This window comes from Eleginops maclovinus, chromosome 16 (assembly GCF_036324505.1).
Source record: "Eleginops maclovinus isolate JMC-PN-2008 ecotype Puerto Natales chromosome 16, JC_Emac_rtc_rv5, whole genome shotgun sequence".
NCBI classification, from domain to species: Eukaryota; Metazoa; Chordata; class Actinopteri; order Perciformes; family Eleginopidae; genus Eleginops; species Eleginops maclovinus.
In genome coordinates, this window is record NC_086364.1 from 23,827,269 (window position 1) to 23,851,203 (window position 23,935).

A 23,935-nucleotide genomic window follows, 5' to 3' on the forward strand; every position below is an offset into this window, starting at 1 on the left:
CACACATGCAGTTTATTCACAGAACATCAGAAGCAGTAAAATGAAGAGTGTGAAGGGCGAACTCACGGTCTCGCTGCAGGAGTGTTTGGACGACACGTGGAAGTTGATCATGTCCTCGCCCACGATGATGTATGAAACTCCGTAACCATCATCAGCAACCTGACGGGAAACAGAGACAATATACCAACAACATCAACACACCAGCACCTGTATGTGTGTGTGTGTGTGTGTGTGTGTGTGTGTGTGTGTGTGTGTGTGTGTGTGTGTGTGTGTGTGTGTGCACAACTGACTAAACTGACTAGTTGTGCAACAAAATGTATGTGCAAACTATAAACATAATTATGCCATCGTATCCTACTTGCTTACATCCCCTTAGAGTTGTATTGGACCAGCACCTCGGGATTAACCTGTCAGATGATCAGTGGGCACATATATTAGACCTGGTACACACCTCTTCTACATGTGCAAGGCGTAGTTTATTGATTTTGCACAGAGTACATATTACTAACGCAAAACTGCCTAGGACGTGTCCTGACAGGTCTGAGGCATGTAACAGATGTAAACAATCTCCAGCTGACTACATGCACATGTTTTGGTCGTGCCCTAAACTATCAGAGTTCTGGTCTGCAATATTTGGTTCACTCGGGATGGTCTTAGGTGAGACAATGGACCCTAGCCCCCTCACTGCCCTTTTCGGAATTCCTTCGTCGCCCAATGCACCCATTACCACACGACGAGTTATGGCATTCACCACTCTGCTTCTATTTCTGAAAAAAAACCAAAACCTTTTTGCCCCACTGTATGTGAGAATGAGATTGCGGGGTAATGGGGTAGAACATCACAGTATTTGTGATGTTTTGAAAATGTTTGTTTGCTATCTGTGCAAAAACTAATACAAAGACTTGTCAAAAATAAATGTGCCATCATTAATACCTGCAGTATTTACCTGGCTCCATGTCTCCTGCAGGATGTGTATTTTGTTGCTGCTGTAGTACATTTCATTTCCCCTCCGTGGGACCAATAAAGGGATTCTGATTCTGAACTACAGCTGCTCGATATATCATTTATAATAAAATAAACAATAGAAATAATTCATTTGATTATAATGGTTCTGATAATCATACCAGTAATAAATAAATAAAATAATAGATGAATAGGAGGTTTGTTTGTTTGCGGATGTGTATGTAAAATAATAATCGTTTATAAAAAGAATACAAAGCTAAAATAATTCAATACATGTCGATTTTCTATTTAAATGATTATGTTTATATTAATATTATTTTACATTAACTTCTTATGTTGAATTAAATATTTCTAATCTATTTTATGGCACATCTTTACGTTAATTATAGATATAGATATAATTTATATTTTATGATCTATTTTATTCTAAAATGGAGCAAATATCACACTTTCCCCCAGTTATATTTCAGTGCCCATTACCGGTCCGAAGCCTCCGCCCAGTGAGATGAACTCAGGGTTATTCTTCAGGTCAAACAGCTCCATCTGTTGCACCGGAGTCTGACTGGTGGAGAGACGCCACGGCTCCGACAACACCTGGAATAAAAGAGCAACAGGGTTTATCATTATATACAACAGATCACAGTGTGTGCAACTGGGACACACAGAAGAGCCTCAAATAACAACGCTAGGCTAATGCTAATCCTAACAGCTACAAAGCGTACCTCTTTGAGGAAGGGTGAGTCGACGCCCAGGTATTTGGACACCACGTAGAGACAGAATAGATGCCTGTCCACTCCCGCTCCGGTCATCGCCATCCGGTAAAGATTCTGGTGTCTCTCTGACGCCTGACGGAAGAGACGTCTGCACTGGTCCCCTTCCTGCACAGTGCACAATAAACACCGGCACACTTTATATTAACAAGAAAGCCAGCAGGGAACAGACTGATGTGGGACAGGAAGTGGTGCAGAGACAATAGAAAGCTGCAGGCATCTCGTATTCCTGTGTGACATGACTTCACGTCTCCACCTCTAAGCTAATCTCTTCAGCTTGTGTTAACCACAGACCTTATTTCAGGATAATAACACCTTTAGGAATGCTGACTCCGTCTCGCAGCTCTCCATTGTCTCTCGGACCTCACAGTGACGATGGCAGACTTTAATGTTACCTCTCCAGCCTCCAGAGCTTTGACGAAGGAGCAGCTCTCGTTGGAGCAGGATCGCACCGTCTCCGTCCGACCCTCCCTAAACAAACGGGTCATCGACGCCTCGTAAGTCAAACAGAAACCACCACGATCCTGGAGGGGGGATGGGGAGAGACAGAGAAGCAAACATGTAGTCGTTGTTAAAAACAAGGTACAACTCATACAAAGTGCATGCAATCAGTTGCATCATATCCACAAAATGAAGGCCTCTGTTTCTGATTGTGCTCTAAAGGCTTGTAACCCTACACTTACAACCCATGAGATATATGAGATAAAAGACCCGTCTGTCGGGAGATAATGTCCACAGTTTATCGGCTTAATGAATGTCAGGATGAAGAGAGAGTCGGGCGAGTGTGTCCACAAGTCAGAGGCGTTTTACTACTTCCTTAATCTGTGATTCACCATAATGACGTTTGGGTTATTGTATTTTGGGAGGAGAAAAACAACTAGTGTTGGAATAAAGAAGTGCAGGAAACACTGGTGAGAGAAATCAGAGGGTTTTTACTTTATTACAACATGATTTCTGAGTCACTGGTATGTTTTCAGTGGTAGTATTCATCGCTGGCAGTCCTGCCCTACCCTGGGAATATCATGCACATTTGAACACAAGCTACCTCTCTTAGTATCTTCCACTTATGGTAACAACTCTGCACGTATTTGATTTGACTAAATTGAGTTTTTAGAGTATGAAGTTTTTTGGTAGCTATATTTCCTGTAAATATTCCTGTCATTGTTATGGCATAATGGGTTGGGCTCATAGCTGCCTTATTTATATGAAGGTATAACGTGTGCTACAGAGGATATACGCTCGTATGGCTCTTATGTTTTATTTCCTAATTCTACAATTTAACTTGAAAGTTATGTTTATTTATGTTGGATTTAAATGTGTTTCAATTCTATTCCATTTTAATTTCACCATTTTACTTTAACTTCTTGTGTTTCTATAAATATTTAGATTTTTTTTGCACATTTTTACCTACTAGTGTATCATGTGTGCGCTACACAGGACATACTGTATGCTCGTGTGGTTTAGCAGTGTGTGTGTGCGTGTGTGTGCGTGTGTGATAGAAAGTGTTACCCTGAAGTAGGCGAGCTGCAGGCCGATCTGGATCAGAGCGTCGGGGCTGACTCGGAGCTTCTTGATTCGCCCCTTCCCGAACTCTCTGAAGGGAAACACGTGACAGTCCACGTCGTCGGCCAGAGCCTGAGCCACGGCCAGAGAGAGGCTCACCTGAGCCTGCACCTGCACAAACACACAGACATGTTGTTGGTCTGAAGTGGAGTCCTCACAGCTTGGAATATGACGGAGATGTTACTCTAGTGAAGCAAACATATCTGGACTCATTTCTCTTTAGTGATAATTAGATCAGAAACGGAGGATGAAACTAGGGATGGGAATTTAATGCTAATTGATATTCAAATATTCGACCCCCAAAAAACGGTTAACCGTTACGCATAATCAAATACCTGAATCATTTCGATTATTCAAATAATCATTCCCAACCCTACAGGAAACACTCTTATTTTTCACAAGCCTGAACACACAGTGAACTAGGACGTCTGCATTCAGAGCATCTTAGCACTAGGAATGCAGTTGGAACCACAGCAATACCCATGTCAACTGGGAGCTCTCCAAGTACCAGTCAGCACTCCATATTTAGGTTTGTCTGGAAAATTCAACCACGACTGATCCCAGGCCCGACACACAGACTCATCTTACTTTCATCAAACTTTAAAGGAACATTTTTCTTTTACTTCTTAGGTTTTTTACACTTCCTGAAACTGAAACATCTTTTCATTTTCTTTTTCTTTTTTATTTATTTATTTTTGACAATTTACTTTACATGTTTTCCTTTTTATAAATATCTTTATTTTATTATTTATCGCAAATTCATACTTTGCATCTTATTTACTAAAACATGTTTCTGTATTTTATTTTAATTCAACTTGTATTGCACAACTCTCCTTTGTCTCCTTACGTTCAGATGTAAATATTATTACCTTTTTAAATGAGAGTAACTGCTGCAGTTTCTATTATACAAAAATAATATTCAGTTTATTTTATTTCTTATTTAAATTTTACCTTAAATTCTAATTAAATATGATCTCTTTCTTCAGTTCTGTATTTTATAGCATTTTTCAGATTGGGTTTATGACATTTTAACTATATTACTATTTGAGAAACGCCCAGATAATGACTGCATCACGACACCAGGGTTTTTACTCTTGACTAAAACAACCTTTATAAATTGCTGTATATCTAGAGCAGGGCTATTCAACTTCATTAGCAAGTGGGCCAAATAGGAAATCACAGGGGGTTTGTGTCATGACCCTGGCTTCGTGTCCGTCATGTGTTTGTGTGTTTTACTTTGAAAGGTTTCCCCCTCTTGTCTCAGGTTAAGTTTCACTCCCTGTCTGCGTTTCCCTCCTTCCCCTGAGTGTGTCCTTGTGTTCACCTGTTGCCCCTGTGTTTCTCCTCCCCTCTCCAGCTGTGTGTGGTTTGGTGATTGGCCTTGTGTATTTAGTGCTGGTTCCCCTTTTGTCTCTTGTTCGGTCGTCGTCGTTTCCTACCTGATCCTGTACATGTTACCTGCCTGTTCCTGCCCGTCCGTCTGTCTGCTCCTGTTCCCAGTGTCCCTGTATCCCCTGGTTAGTGTTGGTGTGGTTATTTTTTGGTTGAACGTACAGCTTTAATTTAAATAAAGCTCGCCTTTTGTTTGGACCCATAGCTGCCTCCCGTTCATTTTACTGCACTTGGGTCCTGTTTCCCCAAACCCTGACAGAATGTGGGCCACACAATACTTTATCAAGGAATCACGACAGATAACTCTTAGTTACAGTAGTGTTAATAGATACTAATACATTAAATTAACTACTAGAACACGTGCATCCCTTTTTTTCACTTGAATTGTGTCACCATAAATCACTGCAGAAAGCAACCGGTCCATACAAACCAAGTAGGAAAGCTATGGTTACAAGGCTCGGCACAAAAGTGCACAATGTCGCATCTTCACAACTAAGGAGACATGAGGTTCCATGTCCACTAATGTACAAAACAAGATGCACATAATAAAAGGGTATTCATCACATTAACAGTAAGCAGCCCTGTTTGTAATATCCTCAACACTTCCAAACATAAGGTGCTTTGAAAACACACATCCATAAACCTAATGCTGAATGGAAAACAATAGCCATCAGACTCACAGTGACAGTCAGTGAGTAGGCTTGTTTGAATGACCATAACAGGTGGTGGTGGCAAAGTCCATAGGGGCTTGGCCTGGGAACTGGAAGGTCACCAGTTCAAGTCCCCGAAAGACCCAAGTTGTTACTGTGGTGTCCCTGAGCAAGGCACCGTTCCCTACACTGCTCCCTGGGCGCCGTACATAATGGCAGCCCACTGCTCCTAACACTAAGATGGGTCAAATGCAGAGACCTGCCCTTGAGCAAGGCACCGGACATCTTCAATCCCTCCCCATTGCTCCCGAGGCGCTGCACATTAGCTACCCACTGAAAAAGCTCAGAAGGGCAGGATTCGGCCCTCGGGCTGCAAGTTGAATAGGCCTGATCTAGAGTTTATCTGTGTTTATCTGGCCTGGTTTATCCGGGGTGTAACGCACACTTTCACCACGTTTCCCTTCGTCAAATTCAAAGGTTTCCATAAAAATTGAGATTCAATTTGGAGACAGGAAGTAGTCAAAGAACATAAACACACGCTTCAGGAAATGGATGTTGATAAAGAGAAGTCAGAGGGAGGGTCTTTCAAACTTCAAAGCTCTGTCATCTTCTGAACTGTGTGTGTGTGTGTGTGTGTGTGTGTGTGTGTGTGTGTGTGTGTGTGTGTGTGTGTGTGTGTGACAGTGTTATAACCTAATTCAATATTAAAAAACGATGAGTAGTGAGATCAAAAACTAAACTGGACTTTGTTCTGGTTCTGCAGCCGCGGTTAGAAGTTTGAGCATTAGTGCTGGAGTAGTCCTTTTAGAATTGGCAAGCATTACAGCAACGACAGACAACAAGATGGACAACATACGGTTACTTAGAACAACCCGGCGTGAGGTGAGGGACTGCTGTGCTTAGTGTTCACGGAAACATGGCTCCACAACAACATCCCGGACTCCGCTATTCAACTACACAAGCTAACATGCTACCGAGCAGACAGAGACATAGTTAGCGGAGGGAAGACCCGCGGTGTGTGTGTTTACATCAGTGATGCTATTGTTGTTAACCAGCACTGTTCCCCGCTGCTGGACTTTATGGTTCTAAGGTGCCGTCCTTTTTACCTGCCGAGGGAGTTTTCCGCCATTCTACTGGTGGCGGTTTATATCCCTCCGAGCCCCAACAACAAGGACAGAGAGGAGGCACTCAGTGAACTTTACAAAGCCATCAGTGAGCAACAGACGGCACACCCAGACGGCCTTCTCATCGCAGCTGGAGACTTCAACCACGCTAACTTAAAAACTGTTCTGTCTAAAATATACCAGCATGTTGATTTTCCAACCAGGGAAAGCAACACATTAGACCTAGGGCCTTTCTCAATATGCGTTCTTGTCTGTGCTCGTGTTCTTGTGAAACGTCATCTCTTGCTGCCCAAGTACTGTCCCAAACCCAAGTTCGCTTTCACCAACAACGGATAAAGTTCCCGGATGTGTTCCCGGAAACGCCCATTTTACCAAGGATGCATCGGATGCTGACTTGTGTTAAACTCGGCAGCGAATATATCCCAGCATTCATTTCGGCATTCAAGCGAGGAGTGGAAAATTACTCGACGCCATCGAACATCGGTACGTTTTTACTATTTGCGTATGCTATCTCATCACCATAACGGACTACAAACTACCACCACAAGCTGTCCGGGTCAACAACAACACATCGAACACAGTAACACTGAGCACGGGGGCCCCCCGAGGCTGTGTGCTCAGCCCCCTTCTCTTCACCCTGCTGACCCATGACTGCAAACCCAGCTTCAGCCCCAACCACATCGTGGAGTTCGCTGACGACACCACCGTGGTGGGTCTCATCAGCCACAACGATGAGACTCACTACAGGAAGGAAGTGAAGCAGCTGGCCCGTTGGCGCCAAAATAACAACCTCTTCCTCGATGTGGGGAAAACAAAAGGAGATTGTTGTTGACTTCAGGAGAACCCCCTCCCAACCCCCCCTCCCTCTGAACATCAATGGTGCTGCTGTGGAGCAGGTGAGCAGCACCAAATTCCTGGGTGTGACCATCACAGACGACCTCACCTGGAACAACAACACCACTGCACTGGCAAAGAAGGCCCAGCAGCGCCTCTACTTCATCAGGAAGCTCAAGCGAGCAGGAGCCCCCCCCCCGTCATGCTCTCATTCTACCGAGGCGCCACTGAGAGCATCCTCAGCAGCTGCATCACGCTGTGGTTTGGAAGCTGCACCGCCTCCAACCGCAAGAGCCTGCAGCGCATCGTGAACTCTGCCCAGAGGATCATCGGGGTCTCTCTCCCTACACTACAGGACATCTACAGCACCCGACTCACCCGCAAAGCACTCGGCATTGCGGGGGACCCCACCCACCCCTCCAACAGCCTCTTCAGCCTCCCGCCTTCAGGGAGAAGGTTCCGCAGCCTCCGCTCGAGCTCCACCAGGCTGAGGAACAGCTTCTTCCACCAGGCGGTCAGGATGCTGAACTCTCTCCCTCTCTCCTCTCACTCCCCTTCTCTCCATCCCTCCCTCTCTCATCTCCCTCTACCCCCGCTCCCATCTCTCCCCTGACCTCTACGCCCTCTGTCCCACCCACCTTTCCCCGCTGCCTCAATGGAAATTTACCAGGACATGAATCCCCCTCCCTCACACACTACTTTCTACGCTCTTGTCTTCTTGTGTTAGATGTTCTTTTATATTCGCACTGTGGGACTGCAACAAATGGTATTTCAATTTTCTGTATGTATAACAGGTGGAAACTTTGACAATAAAGTGGACTTTGACTTTGACACAGGAGGCTCATCCAACTGAGACTCATCTGAAGAGGAGCGCAGAGAGGAGATGGAGGAACCGGCCCACAACCATCAAAGAAAAACAGTGTCGGCTCCTGAACCGAGGAAACCGTTTTCTATCAGTGCACCCCAAACTACCCACATACATGTCCCTGAACGGGCCAAAATCTAAATAATATGAAGTTGAGTCAGCCCAAAAGGCATGTCGGTCCACTGGGAGAGTGCCAGATGGCCATTCCAGCCCGGCATCATCACCTGGGATCATTTGTTCACGTGCTTCCTACTGCCTGAGGAGCTGCTCACTGGCCCTGGATGGCACGAGTTGTGTGAACATACTGGCCTCTAAAGGGTTAAAATCCCCAAAATGTAGTTCATATTTGATGTGTGTGTTAGGCTGAAGTAGTTTCTAAGTCGTTCAAAGTGGAAAGAAATATGAATATATGATATTTTTACAGCAGTTTTTAGGAAGCTGGCCTTTTGTGTACTTATGAACCATTGTGTTAGGATGTTAAGCTCCTAAGGCTAAGGTGTTCTTTTGATCATACATACACTTACTTTAAACAAGGACCACGCCCTCCATCTCAAAAAGAGTAGAGAGTTTTATTCTGTTTCACATTTGACTTTTTAATTATATATATTCCATTTATTTTACCTTCTTATTGCACATTAATTCTTAAACTGGTTTTTATAGGACATTTTCTTTACCTAGACATACCTGGACTTCTCACTTACTTTGTTTATATACACCTTTTATTGTATATACCAAACACACTTTCCCCCGGGGATAGAGAAGGTTTATTATTTGATATACACTGTATTTATAAGATTGTGACTCCGGTCCTAAATCTGGGAAATCTGTCTGTAATTCTGGGTTGGTTTCTTCCATGTTTGGTCACTCTGAGTGCAGCAAGTTATTTATTTTTTTTATAAGTGAAACCAGACATACTTGGTTGTTAGCCAGAAATAAAGTCAGTGGAAAGCACAAGCTGGAGAGATTTTTATTCTACAACATAAAATACGTCAGTAAATACCCCACTGATCAATTTACAACCGGCAGATGCTAACGAGTCTAAATGAGACACCAGGTTTGGGTGCAACGCGTTACAAAAGTACCGGAGTTACAGTAATGAATTACTTGTTGCTGTAACTCAGGAATATAACGCAGTACTTCTGAATACAGATACAATACAGAGCTGCAGGAACAGGCTCACAATACAGAGCTGCAGGAACAGACTCACCATGCAGAGCTGCAGGAACAGACTCACCATGCAGAGCTGCAGGAACAGGCTCACCATGCAGAGCTGCAGGCTCACCATGCAGAGCTGCAGGCTCCCAATGCAGAGCTGCAGGCTCCCAATGCAGAGCTGCAGGCTCCCAATGCAGAGCTGCAGGAACAGATTCACAATGCAGAGCTGCAGGCTCACCATGCAGAGCTGCAGGCTCCCAATGCAGAGCTGCAGGAACAGATTCACAATGCAGAGCTGCAGGAACAGACTCACAATGCAGAGCTGCAGGAACAGACTCACCATGCAGAGCTGCAGGCTCCAAGCAGAGCTGCAGGCTCCCAATGCAGAGCTGCAGGCTCCCAATGCAGAGCTGCAGGCTCACCATGCAGAGCTGCAGGCTCACCATGCAGAGCTGCAGGCTCACCATGCAGAGCTGCAGGCTCACCATGCAGAGCTGCAGGCTCACCATGCAGCGCTGCAGGCTCACCATGCAGAGCTGCAGGCCGAAGCAACAGAAGGTCTCTCTCTCTGGGTCTGCTGCTTGAACCCCGAGACCTTCAGAGCCTCGTGGCAGAGTGTTGAAGATCTGCAGCCTCTGTCCTCTGTGGAATCTGCGGCTTTCAGAAAGCTTGTCAGCCAAATCCCCCGTTAACACACCAATGACCAGGTGAGCTAACGCTGCATAGAGACTGGTTCCTATCCAGCAGGTCACAGGGCCGTGCAGAGGCTCCACTCACATGTTATTAATGACACACAGAGACGTCACGGTACCGGTATCACATATTATGCAGCCCACTGAAACGGAGCAGGAGTTTAACCTCTAGCTCTTCCCTAATGTTCAGCATGTACTGCCAGATAGAGAGCTTTAATTAATGAGCTGCAGTAAACTACATGTTAGCATTTAAAGCCAAACTTTAGAGGTTATTCTGGTGAGAGTGACTCAGAGTAACTCAGAGTAGAGTAACACATCACAGTTCAGAGACAGTGATGATGTAATGTCCCTTATCACTTTAAGAAGGCAGGAATAAGTAACATGTACTGGATTACATTCTGGAAGTAACTTGCCCATCACTGGAGACGACTAAACGTCATCATGCCCAACATTAGCCGCCTTCAGCTTAGCGGTGGTGACCTGAAGTCATGTGACCGTGCTGTAGTTCCTTTATAGCCCAACATTAGCCGCCTTTAGCTTAGCGGTGGTGACCTGAAGTCATGTGACCGTGCTGGAGTTCCTTTATAGCCCAACATTAGCCTCCTTTAGCTTAGCGGTGGTGACCTGAAGTCATGTGACCGTGCTGTAGTTCCTTTATAGCCCAACATTAGCCGCCTTTAGCTTAGCGGTGGTGACCTGAAGTCATGTGACCGTGCTGGAGTTCCTTTATAGCCCAACATTAGCCTCCTTTAGCTTAGCGGTGGTGACCTGAAGTCATGTGACCGTGCTGTAGTTCCTTTATAGCCCAACATTAGCCTCCTTTAGCTTAGCGGTGGTGACCTGAAGTCATGTGACCGTGCTGGAGTTCCTTTATAGCCCAACATTAGCCGGCTAAACGAGTCGTTAAACCGGGAAACAACTGAGAATAATAATAGTTCACATGAGGGTAAAACTGATAGGTCCCACGTCTTATCAGTTTCCACATTAATTTGAGGTTTCAGAAAAAGACTTTTCAGATTAGAGTCAGCAGGGAAATCCCCAACCTTTCCCCTCAAATGCAGCACAGAAAAATGTGACTGTTTCCCGGAAACCACCAGACCTATGAAATACTAATCACTTAACTGCAAACATTTAAGCACATTATAAAATAAAAACAGTATACAAAAAATATTAAACCATTTAAATTCAATAATATAAATTATTATTAACAATATAAATGATAATAAATGTAATATAATAACAATGAAATGAATACATTTTGAAATATAATGTAAAATAAAAATATATCAATAATAAATAAAAGAATATAAAGTAAAAATATCAACACATTACATTAAATATATATATGATAAAATATATAGAAAAATATGAAAAATACATTAAAAGATAAAGTAAAATATAATATAACATTTTCAATAAATAAAAAGCCTCCTAAATATCAGATGTCAGTTCAATACTTTGCAGCTGAACAGGAAAGGTTGCATCACTCTGCATAATGAATAAAACAGTTAAATGATATAGAATATATATTTTCAGATAAATAAAAAGCCCCTAAACGTAAGATGGTTCCATTTTCAATTATAAGTACAACTGTAATGCTTTGCAGTTGAACAGAGACTGTTGCACCAGTCTTTGGGGGGATTTTTGTTTGAGACAAAACAAACACACCAACCGACTAACAGACCGCCTCACATGTGATTTTATTAAAGGATGTGAACCATGTCTTTAGTCAGGACCAATAATGTTGGGTAACTTCTGAATGATTAACCAGTAAAGTCATATAATTAACCATGTAGGAGATTTAATACTAACATTCAATCTGTTTCAGGTTAGTTATTCACTAAACCTTTTGATTGATGATTTTCCCAGTCACAGTGACTGCACAGTACCGTGTAAATAATACATATTTATTATCCTGCATGCTTTCACACACCTAGCTTTATTTTACCTCTCCTTTCCTGCAGTGTGTTCTATAGGTTTCAGTGAACATCAGCAGGAGAGGACTCTTTAAAGTAGAGACACTACATACTGATATACACCTGAACATCAGCAGGAGAGGACTCTTTAAAGTAGAGACACTACATACTGATATACACCTGAACATCAGCAGGAGAGAACTCTTTAAAGTAGAGACTCTACATACTGATATACACCTGAACATCAGCAGGAGAGGACTCTTTAAAGTAGAGACTCTACATACTGATATACACCTGAACATCAGCAGGAGAGGACTCTTTAAAGTAGAGACACTACATACTGATATACACCTGAACATCAGCAGGAGAGGACTCTTTAAAGTAGAGACTCTACATACTGATATACACCTGAACATCAGCAGGAGAGGACTCTTTAAAGTAGAGACACTACATACTGATATACACCTGAACATCAGCAGGAGAGGACTCTTTAAAGTAGAGACTCTACATACTGATATACACCTGAACATCAGCAGGAGAGGACTCTTTAAAGTAGAGACACTACATACTGATATACACCTGAATATCAGCAGGAGAGGACTCTTTAAAGTAGAGACTCTACATACTGATATACACCTGAACATCAGCAGGAGAGGACTCTTTAAAGTAGAGACTCTACATACTGATATACACCTGAACATCAGCAGGAGAGGACTCTTTAAAGTAGAGACACTACATACTGATATACACCTGAACATCAGCAGGAGAGGACTCTTTAAAGTAGAGACTCTACATACTGAAATACACCTGAACATCAGCAGGAGAGGACTCTTTAAAGTAGAGACACTACATACTGATATACACCTGAACATCAGCAGGAGAGGACTCTTTAAAGTAGAGACTCTACATACTGATATACACCTGAACATCAGCAGGAGAGGACTCTTTAAAGTAGAGACTCTACATACTGATATACACCTGAACATCAGCAGGAGAGGACTCTTTAAAGTAGAGACACTACATACTGATATACACCTGAACATCTGCAGGAGAGGACTCTTTAAAGTAGAGACTCTATATACTGATATACACCTGAACATCAGGAGAGGACTCTTTAAAGTAGAGACACTACATACTGATATACACCTGAACATCAGCAGGAGAGGACTCTTTAAAGTAGAGACACTACATACTGATATACACCTGAACATCAGCAGGAGAGGACTCTTTAAAGTAGAGACTCTACATACTGATATACACCTGAACATCAGCAGGAGAGGACTCTTTAAAGTAGAGACACTACATACTGATATACACCTGAACATCAGCAGGAGAGGACTCTTTAAAGTAGAGACTCTACATACTGATATACACCTGAACATCAGCAGGAGAGGACTCTTTAAAGTAGAGACTCTACATACTGATATACACCTGAACATCAGCAGGAGAGGACTCTTTAAAGTAGAGACACTACATACTGATACACACCTGAACATCAGCAGGAGAGGACTCTTTAAAGTAGAGACACTACATCACCGTCTTCATTTAGACGTTTACTTTGTCAGAGCGTGGATTTATGGGAGAACTCATTCATCAGGATTCATTTAACGACGCTGCTCCACAAGAGCTTTTTGAGTGGACCGTGAATTAAATCATAATAACACATTTCACTTAGAGGCGTCTTACAGAGCACCCAGGACCGTAACGGGGAACTGGCAGTCCTACAGAAAGTCTGCTTACCAAAAATGATGCATTGTTTCTGAAGAATTACGGAGGAGAACATTATTGAGTTAGTGCCTGATTAAATAAAGGCTGAGCATGCTTCCAAGTGTTTCCTAATACTGATGACTTGCAGTAATGACCTATGATTAAGATACCGACTCATGATAACTGAAAGAGGCAGGAGACGAGTCCGAAGCCTGCAACACTTCATAAGTCTTCTTCTACTGAGGGGAATACAGATATATATTTTATAGGAAGCAAAACAGAGAAAAAGCAGGAAAGGTCCAGATTTAAGCCTCACACCACAACCCGGGAGCAGGAAATGTTTACACAAGGAGTTTCTGTTCTTTGCATCACTGCAGCTGTACTTATCTTTTCCGTTGTCAGTACTAAACAGACAAAACAATTCCTAACAGTGAAAAATCACATTTTTGAGGCTGGAAACCGCAGTTTGCATGACAAAAATATCCAAAAAGGGGTAAATAAAGTACTTCTGATGCTCTTTGGGTTTATTTTCTGAATTTTAATGCATGAATTGGTGACGGGGATAAACTCATTGGCACGGCGCTCCTTTTTAAAATCATGCATTTTTCCCGTGATGAGATTGCATGCCTGCATTTCATACCGTGTTCATGCCTGAGTGTTTTCTCTTTCTTCCTACCTGCTTCTACTCGCACACACGGATTTGTTATCTCCATTTGTAATGTACTGCACGTTTATGCTTATTCTTTATTAAATAAATGGCCAGAAATGATCGGAAAATATATCAGAAATGACTGAAATCTCTCACTTATAAGAATAGACTGTTTTCAAATGGTCACTTACTGAATTTAGAAAACATTTTTGCAGATAATAAAAACAGGAAATTAAACTTTTATGATCCCCGTCTTATTCTGGTGCCGCTTCAACAGCTGAATGTTATCTTATCTCGCCATGGCTGCAAACTGCCATCCGAGTCCCTGTTATAATGTTTACCCAGAAGATGGAATGATGTCAATTCCTCTTGGAAGTCATTGCGTGCCGTGTGTTTGGAGTTGTTCCCAGACACTTAATCTTATTTCCTCCAGCACCCCCGAACATTAACCTCCTTTAGCTTAGTGGTGGTGACGTGAAGTCATGTGACCGTGCTGTAGTTCCTTTATAGCCCAACATTAGCCTCCTTTAGCTTAGCGGTGGTGACGTGAAGTCATGTGACCGTGCTGTAGTTCCTTTATAGCCCAACATTAGCCGCCTTTAGTTTAGAAACCATAAAGAGGTGTTGATATGTGGAGATTATCCTGCTGAATAACAATGGAGGAATCCCATTGGACCAGGGAGATGCTGCCTTCAGGGACCAATACAAGAATATGAGCACTAAGCTCTTCTGACGTACAATGTGGCAAAGAAGTGGGCATACTGCAAGAAACAGCACATCCTTTGTAAGGAAGGAAGCAGCACAAACTGAAAGTTAATGTAAGTGTGTGTGTGTGTGTGTGTGTGTGTGTGTGTGTGTACCTCTGAGGGAATGTCCCAGATGAGTTTCTGTGGGGGGGGCAGTGATCGGTCGACGTCTCCCTTGCAGTGACCGTCCTCAGTGTATCCCAGCTGGAAGGCATCAATGGCCAGTGTGTACTGCAGGACGGAAGGGTGGAGACGGGTTAACACAATGACACACACACACACACACACACACACACACACACACACACACACACACACACACACACACACACACACACACACACACACACACACACACACACACACACACACACACACACACACACACACACACACACACACACACACACACACACACACACACACACACACACACACACACACACACACACACACACACACATTCGCTATCAGCCCCTCCTCTAGATGTTAAAGCTTATTTGGGGACGTGATTTGGATTATGAGATCACAGGAAGCTGACCGCCGCTGTGTTGGATGAGGGATGCTCTGCAGCTGCTTTTAGGGTATCTACAGTGGGGCAAAATAGTATTTAGTCAGCCACCAATTGTGCAAGTTCTCCCATTTAAAAAGATGAGGCCTGTAATTTTCATCATAGGTACACTTCAACTATGAGAGACAGAATGGGGGAAACAATCCAGGAAATCACATTGTAGGATTTTTAAAGAATTAATTGGTAAATTCCTCTGTAAAATAAGTATTTGGTCAATAACAAAAGTTCATCTCAATACTTTGTTATATACCCTTTGTTGGCAATGACAGAGGTCAAAGGTGATGTTTTGGGGCTGTCGCTGGGCAACACGGACTTTCAACTCCCTCCAAAGATTTTCTATGGGGTTGAGATCTGGAGACTGGCTAGGCCACTCCAGGACCTTGAAATGCTTCTTACGAAGCCACTCCTTCGTTGCCCTGGCGGTGTGTTTGGGATCACTGTCATGCTGAAAGACCCAGCCACGCTTCATCTTCAGTGCCCTTGCTGATGGAAGGAGGTTTTCACTCAAAATCTCACGATACATGGCCCCATTCGTTCTTTCCTTTACACGGATCAGTCGTCCTGGTCCCTTTGCAGAAAAACAGCCCCAAAGCATGATGTCTCCACCCCCATGCTTCACAGTAGGTATGGTGTTCTTTGGATGCAACTCTGCATTCTTTCTCCTCCAAACACGACGAGCTGAGTTTTTACCAAAAAGTTCTATTTTGGTTTCATCTGACCATATGACATTCTCCCAATCCTCTTCTGGATCATCCAAATGCCCTCTAGCAAACTTCAGACGGGCCTGGACATGTACTGGCTTAAGCAGGGGGACACGTCTGGAACGGCAGGATGTAAGTCCCTGGCGGCGTAGTGTGTTACTGATGGTAGCCTCTGTTACTTTGGTCCCAGCTCTCTGCAGGTCATTCACTAGGTCCCCCCGTGTGGTTCTGGGATTTTTGCTCACCGTTCTTGTGATCATTTTGACCCCACGGGGTGAGATCTTGCGTGGAGCCCCAGATGGAGGGAGATTAGCAGTGGTCTTGTATGTCTTCCATTTTCTAATAATTGCTCCCACAGTTGATTTCTTCACACCAAGCTGCTTACCTATTGCAGATTCAGTTTTCCCAGCCTGGTGCAGGTCTACAATTTTGTCTCTGGTCTCCTTTGACAGCTCTTTGGTCTTGGCCATAGTGGAGTTTGGAGTATGACTGTTTGAGGTTGTGGACAGGTGTCTTTTATACTGATAACGAGTTCAAAAAGGTGCCATTAATACAGGTAACGAGTGGAGGACAGAGGAGCCTCTTAAAGAAGAAGCTACAGGTCTGCGAGAGCCAGAAATCTTGCTTGTTTGTAGGTGACCCAATACTTATTTTACCGAGGAATTTATAATTAATTCATTAAAAATCCTACAATGTGATTTCCTGGATTGTTTCCCCCATTCTGTCTCTCATAGTTGAAGTGTACCTATGATAAAAATGACAGGCCTCTCTCATCTTTTTAAATAGGAGAACTTGCACAATTGGTGGCTGACTAAATACTTTTTTGCCCCACTGTATCTACACACGGCCATTTCTCAGAAACACTCTGGCAGCACAGAATGGGACAATAATAGGCGAGGCTGAAATGTGCATTTATCACACACACACACACACACACACACACACACACACACACACACAGACCTCCCAGAGATGAGCCACGGTGGGAGCGTCTGCCCAGGAGTGCTCCGCGTTCAGGCCACTCTTCCCGTTCTTGTAGATCACGATAGAGAAAGACTTATCGAACCACCTGAGGGGAGGAAGATGGAGATACGTGAGAAGACATATCATGCATTTACAACAACAAACCTGCAGGAATTTAAGAAGTGAATAATTTATACATGCAAATATAATCCAACTATTTGGTCCATTCTGGGAATTTAAACTAGACAAAGGGTCTGCAGCCCCGTGGACGCTGTGTGGCTAACATTAGCATGCTAACAATGACACCATACATCTCAAACTCAAGGCCCGCAAACTCATTTTATGTGGCTCGCGAGAGTTTCCAAAGAATATCATGTTCATTATACGGCTACACGCCGCTTTACAGAAGCGCGTTGCCCATAAACTACATGTCCCACAATTCATCTCGTTTTGTGACATGCACACTGAAGCGTCTTCAGTCAGCGTCGAGTGAGGCAGTGAGTGACAGCTACAGCCAACCAGCGAAACCAAACACGGAGCAAAGTCTGCTTCAGCAACCGAGACAAGGAACACCGGAACCAGAACCGACAGACGGCTGATCCTCACAGAACGACCCGCTCTGTTAACAGTCCGGTGTCGCTACGGCTCTTTCAGAGACACACATGGATTCATGTTTTACATGAACGTGCGTTACGGTTACTTCCACTTCTGTGATTTCAGAAAGATGTGAGGTCTTGAGTTGCAGCTCATGAATTAGTGTCTCTATATTCAGACGATCAATACTTGTGTAAAGTTTGTGAAGGCAGGAGGAAAACTCCCGCCATCACCGTCTCCTCTCTGCTCCTCCTCACCGCCCCCCCCATCTGTGAAAATAATGAGTGACAGGTGATACACACCAGGGTCTGGAACAGGGGGTTTAAAGTCTTGACTTTTCATCTCGCGCACCCCCTGGTGGCAGCTCGCGCACACCCACTTTGGGAATCCCTGCTCTAGTGTACACAAGCCTTTTGTCCCGGGACATCTCTGCAGCGCCACAACACTTCATTCAGATTCACATAATCCCCGGTTACGATCCCTTCCTAGAAGATCATTAGTTTTATTTCCGCGGGTCGTCCTCACCGGTCGTAGCACTTCCCGTGCAGGATGGACTTGGCGTAGCGGTCCAGGTTTCCCATCGGGTCATCTCCCTTCATGCCCTGCTCTCATCGTCCAACGTCACGAAGAAGGCCGATCTCTCGATGATATCCAGAGATCGCCTGTTGATGCCAGAGCTGAAATACTGCTTCCTGATCTGAGCCCAAGGAACCCTGAGAGGAACACATAATCAGACACAACTGCACACACACGCATGAGGAACTGATGAAGATTACTAATGAAAAGGAACGCTTTTTGTTTTTACCCACACTGCCTCACATTTACATGAATATATATTTGACCTCGTTCCCGTACCTGTATATCTGTCATTCACCTGCTCGGAGTCTAACTCGAGTCATTCTGGTTATTTCTGTTCACACTGTCTAACTCATTTGTCATTAACTCAAACGTCATGTGATCTGTCAAAAAGATATGGACACAAGTGTGTGAGTTTGTTTTCTGCTCTAAGCACGTGTTTATCTCTTCCGTCCATTAGCACGAACACACTCCAAATGAGACCCACACACACACACACACACACACACACACACGCAACCAAAGAAACACGCCATTCTTTCCGTACACAAGTTTACAAAAGACATATGGAACAGGAACAAGGCCACATGTTTCTTATGAGACACAACGTCAGAATTCTTGGGAAAAAGAGTTACACATATTTAACACTTTTGGTTTGATCCCATTTTATTTTTCAGATCCGACTCAAAGTTTAGAAAAATGTGCTCCGGGAATATTTCAGTTTCCTGGATGTTAGCCTTTGACACCATTTGTACTTTTGATTGCCTGACCTCTGGGCTCAGATAACGAAACAATGGCACAGAACATGAACTGTGTGTGTGTGTGTGTGTGTGTGTGTGTGTGTGTGTGTGTGTGTGTGTGTGTGTGTGTGTGTGTGTGTGTGTGTGTACCAGACATTATACTGGAGAGGAATGTGTACTCTGCTGCTACCCAGTGGACCAGGGACATAACAGTGCATATATTTATTTTGGTTTATTCTGATCTACATTTGTTTTGATCATTCAATATCTTCCAATAACTCCAGAGAGCTATTAAGTCTGATTTAAAATAAACTCTATTTAATATATTTTACTCATTTACTAGAGTTTGGAGACTCATTCCTGCACCTCTCTATGGTTCCTACCTGTCCCCGGCAGTCAGTGCTCCCAGCTTCTCCTCTCCGGGCAGTGGGGTGGACGGGTCTTCAAGGATCCTCTGGATCTGGTGCTCGATCTCTCTGGGAGAGAGCAGCCGGCCGGCCCGGTAAACCCAGAGGCGGAAGAAGCGGCCCCGGTGGTAAACTGCGATAAACTCACTGTCCTGCCAGTGCTGCAGCACATCTGAGGGGACAGGAGTCCAGGTTACTGATGTTTCCCGTGATATCTTTGTAGATTTTTCTAGAATAACATTGGCTAAACTTTAAAATACGGGACTGAGTGTGTGTGTCTTTCTGTGTGTGTGTGTTACCTGTCTCCTCTCCTGGTGTGCGTGTTGTGTTGAACATCCTCTCACACTGCGCAGCACACAGAGGGATGACGGTGCCTGGAACACGACTCTGAAACAAAGACACACATCTGTTATTGATGTAAGCAGAATGTCAGGCCTTGTTCAAGCTATGTTTTTATTATTGGTTATCTGTTTACACCAGAAATGATTTGTTCCTGCTTTTTCCCAGAGTTAGTTTTTCTGTGAATTCAGATTTTTTTCTCTAAACTTAGTTTTTTTCCCCAAAATTTGACTTCTTTCTTTAAATCCTGACTTTTATCTCAGATTTGAGTTTAGACAAAGCGTGTTGAAAGGACTATAGATGTCATTAGTTCACTATGATCGTTGGATAGTTCATGTATGTGGACAATGCCTGTTTTTTCTGCACGTTGAACAAATAAACCCTTTTCCAAATATGCTTCTCCACCCACAAAACTCCCACAATGCATCAGTCCTCACCGGTTTGAGCTCCTCGCGGTTGACCTTGCGACGGTACAGCAGCAGGGCGGTGATGGTGTTTCCGGCCCGAGCCGCCTGCACCGTGGTGGGAGTGACGTACAGGAAGTCCTGCAGAGAATCACAGGATTTTAAAATACTGTAATGTAAATAATGTTTGAGGAAGACTTTGGAACAAATGGAGGAGGAGTAAAGGTTATACAATGCAGCTGAAAGTGAATCAAGCAGAGGGGATGAACGCGGGTTGCTAACATTATATCTGAGTATATCGCACACTTCTAACTGATGCATTATTCCAGGTACACAAATTCTTAAGTTGAATTTAATACCTTTTTTAATACCAACTCGACTTCGAGCTGCGACTGTAGTGGCAACCTTTCAAACTTCAGTGTTGGGGGTAACTCATCATAAAGTAACAGAGTACTGTCGTTTGTTACTGAACTTTCTGAGTGAGTAAGTGTAGTAATGCTTACAATTCAAATCAAGTTCCTATTATTACAGTTACTGGGTACTCTGGGTACTCTGTTACTTTTTGGCCTCAATAAAAACACCGACCGATACACAATGATTATTAGATAGAGTTTGTTGTCTGACGTCTGTCGTATACCTACTCACGGTGCTGGTATGCCTACTGCTGGCAGTGGCTCGCGGGAGAGTGGTGGAGGTTTGGGGGAGAGCGGTGGAGGTCTGGGGGAGAGCGGTCGAGGTTTGGGAGAGAGCGGTGGTTTGCGGAGATGTAGCTGTTGCGCTAGCGCAGAACATCGAAATTGGTAGTTGCTCACTACGTCCGCGCGTTCTTGTTTGGTGCTATTAGACTCCATGTGTGCCCTGACGGCATTCACTCCCATCCAGGTGAGATTTATTGTCTTTTTACAGACGTTGAAATAACCCTCTCGGCTGTTACCAACTACTGACCTAAGCCAGTCTTTGAATCTCGAGTCCTCTAACCAGAGGTCCGAAAAATTTACATTTCCCCATGACTTCCCCAAGCTATCCAGTTGAAGCAGAGACTGATGTCACATCATGGCTATCGTTCAGGTCCTACTCGCACATATCATTTATCTAATACAGGCTAATTCAATTCACCAGATTTTTAGGAGGTAGGCCTGCAGTTAACACAAATGGATAAAAACTCATAGTTGGATAGGGGTTCGAAAATGCAATACCTCGTCAGATGACGTTTAGTAATTTGAGCTCATTTCATTTACTACCTTTTACAACCCCGCGGACACCCTGTGTTCTATATATGCAAGAAACATTTGAGACTTGATCAACAAAGTATTTTGATATGGCAGCTCTGTGCAGCAGTCACCATGCCGTAGTAGTTGCTGTTGACCATGATGGGCCCCCGGCCCCTCAGGTAGATGTACTCCTCCCACCAGTCGCTCACCTGGAACACAAACAGGACGCTCTGGTTACTCATTTATAAAACACATGACCAAACAGACATTGACTTCCTCTAAACCGGAAGATGTGTTGTTGTTCTTTGAGTTTACATAACACATTTTAGAGATGTTTGGGTTTGAGTGTGTGAGTGTGTGTGTGTGAGTGTGTGTCTCACGTAGTTGGTGGCCCACAGAGCTTTGAGCTTCAGGTATCTCTGCAGCCGGTTCCCCAGGTTGTTCTCAAACTGAGTGGCCAGTTTAGTCATCCGTTCATAGCCTTCATCCGTCAGCAGGGGGCGCGCCGACAGCAGGTACTGGGGGGAGGTCAAAACATAATGTCAGGTAAAGCCTGTGTGTGTGTGTGTGTGTGTGTGTGTGTGTGTGTGTGTGTGTGTGTGTGTGTGTGTGTGTGTGTGTGTGTGTGTGTGTGTGTGTGTGTGTGTGTGTGTGCGTGCGTGCTCACCCTGCTCAGAGTCTCTTTGATGGCAGGAACAGGGAGGTGGGGCAGAGACGTCTGGTAGCTGTAGAGCAGAGGCTTCCTGCTGGACAACAGCCTGAGGAGGCTCTGAGGGACAGAACCAGAACCAGGACCAGGTTTATTCAGCAGGTTTACACACACAAGGACTTGAGTTGTTAGAGACTGGAGTACATATACAAATACAACAATTACAAAAATATGCTTTTACCAGAAATAACTGAATAATCTGAACATGGAATATGTCTGAGGCTAAAGTGGTGAAGCTGTTCAGTTGAGTAGGCAGCATTGTGCAGAGATGTGCAAAATACACAGATATGAAAGCTTTCCATAACTAAAGACAACCTCTGCGGCCACCAGGGGGCGCTGTGACGACGAGCAGATCACATGGCTTATCACCAATACCTATATTTAACATTTGAATGCTGGACTGTTCCTTGAGTGTTTCCCCAGTGTGTGTGTGTGTGTGTGTGTGTGTGTGTGTGTGTGTGTGTGTGTGTGTGTGTGTGTGTGTGTGTGTGTGTGTGTGTGTGTGTGTGTGTGTGTGTGTGTGTGTGTGTGCAAGTACTACGGGGTCTCACCACCCAAATCTTGGTGGTGTTGGAGACTCGTCCGTGCTGCTCGAACATCCACTGATGGTAGGAGAGCAGCAGCTTCAGGCAGAACCTCAGAGCCAGGATGAGGCTGAGCCAGAGCAGAGTGCTGAAGAGCAGCGCCGACAGCATGGTCTGCCCCTGAGCGCTCAGAGACACGTGGAGGCTGAACACACAGAAACATCAGGTTAGAGTCAGCTTATTGGTCTGTCTGCAGGCCCCGCCCACTTTCAGTGTAAATCCTGCATTAAAATAATAGTAACAATAGTCCAGCAACAAATAAATCCAGAGCTCCGGTTCCTTTACTTCCTCCAGAAAAAAGGAGAGTAAAAGAAAGGATCAGAAATCTCAGTCTCAGTGTCAGCCTGCTGCCTGCCACTCGTCCCCCGCAGACCCACCGGACATCCATCCCCTATTTACTCTCTGTAAGCTGTCTCTGCCGTCTGACCAGACACCTGACCCCATCTCCATATCTCTGGACTCATTACACCCTTTCTGACCATCAGAGAGAGATTGTTTCCTGGCAGCACTTTAACATTCTACGGGGGAAATCTGTATTTTGGTTTGAGGGGCACAAAAGGGATGTTGAATCCATTTCTGATGTCAATATTGATTAATCTATAGATTATAGGAGTTGATGTTGCACTTCCAAAATAAAAATGTCAAGAACTTGCAAATACGTCTACAGCTAAAAACAAAGAAACATGTCAGAAATAGAATCCAAATCAACAAACAAAACTTTTGACTCGAGGTCGGTAAATTAGAATTCAACACTAAAAGTAATTTGTCCAGAAACCAGAGTAATATCAGAAGATTAGGAAATCTTTGAAAGTAGTGAAGTTCACACAGATTTATAAAAACACAGATACTTGTAATGCCTGTTACAGCCAGCAGGGGCAGACTGAGATTATCCCCTTCATATCTTAAAGCTGCAGAAGAGCAACAGCGACCCCTGCAGGATCAGTGAGGAAGCAGCAGAACCACAGACAGCAGGACCAGCTAAAAACCAGAGTATGATAATAACAATAACAACAACGATAATAACAACAATAACAACGATAATAACAACAATAACAACGATAATAATAACAATAACAACAATGATAATAATAGGGTGTATGGCTGCACAAT

At 43.9% G+C, this 23,935-nt stretch overlaps 1 protein-coding gene across 1 annotated transcript in view; it reads right to left on the reverse strand.

Annotated features, from left to right (window-relative positions):
• cpt1a2b (carnitine palmitoyltransferase 1A2b) overlaps positions 1 to 23,935 on the reverse strand; it is a 38,517-nt gene that overhangs the window by 6,052 nt on the left and 8,530 nt on the right. The window contains 16 exon segments of the mRNA XM_063903837.1: positions 67 to 159; positions 1,444 to 1,557; positions 1,686 to 1,841; positions 2,129 to 2,257; positions 3,243 to 3,407; positions 15,141 to 15,257; positions 17,262 to 17,367; positions 18,381 to 18,448; positions 18,451 to 18,568; positions 19,555 to 19,750; positions 19,878 to 19,965; positions 20,355 to 20,462; positions 21,664 to 21,741; positions 21,913 to 22,050; positions 22,200 to 22,301; positions 22,793 to 22,970. Coding sequence (XP_063759907.1) covers positions 67 to 159; positions 1,444 to 1,557; positions 1,686 to 1,841; positions 2,129 to 2,257; positions 3,243 to 3,407; positions 15,141 to 15,257; positions 17,262 to 17,367; positions 18,381 to 18,448; positions 18,451 to 18,568; positions 19,555 to 19,750; positions 19,878 to 19,965; positions 20,355 to 20,462; positions 21,664 to 21,741; positions 21,913 to 22,050; positions 22,200 to 22,301; positions 22,793 to 22,970 — 1,954 coding nt within the window.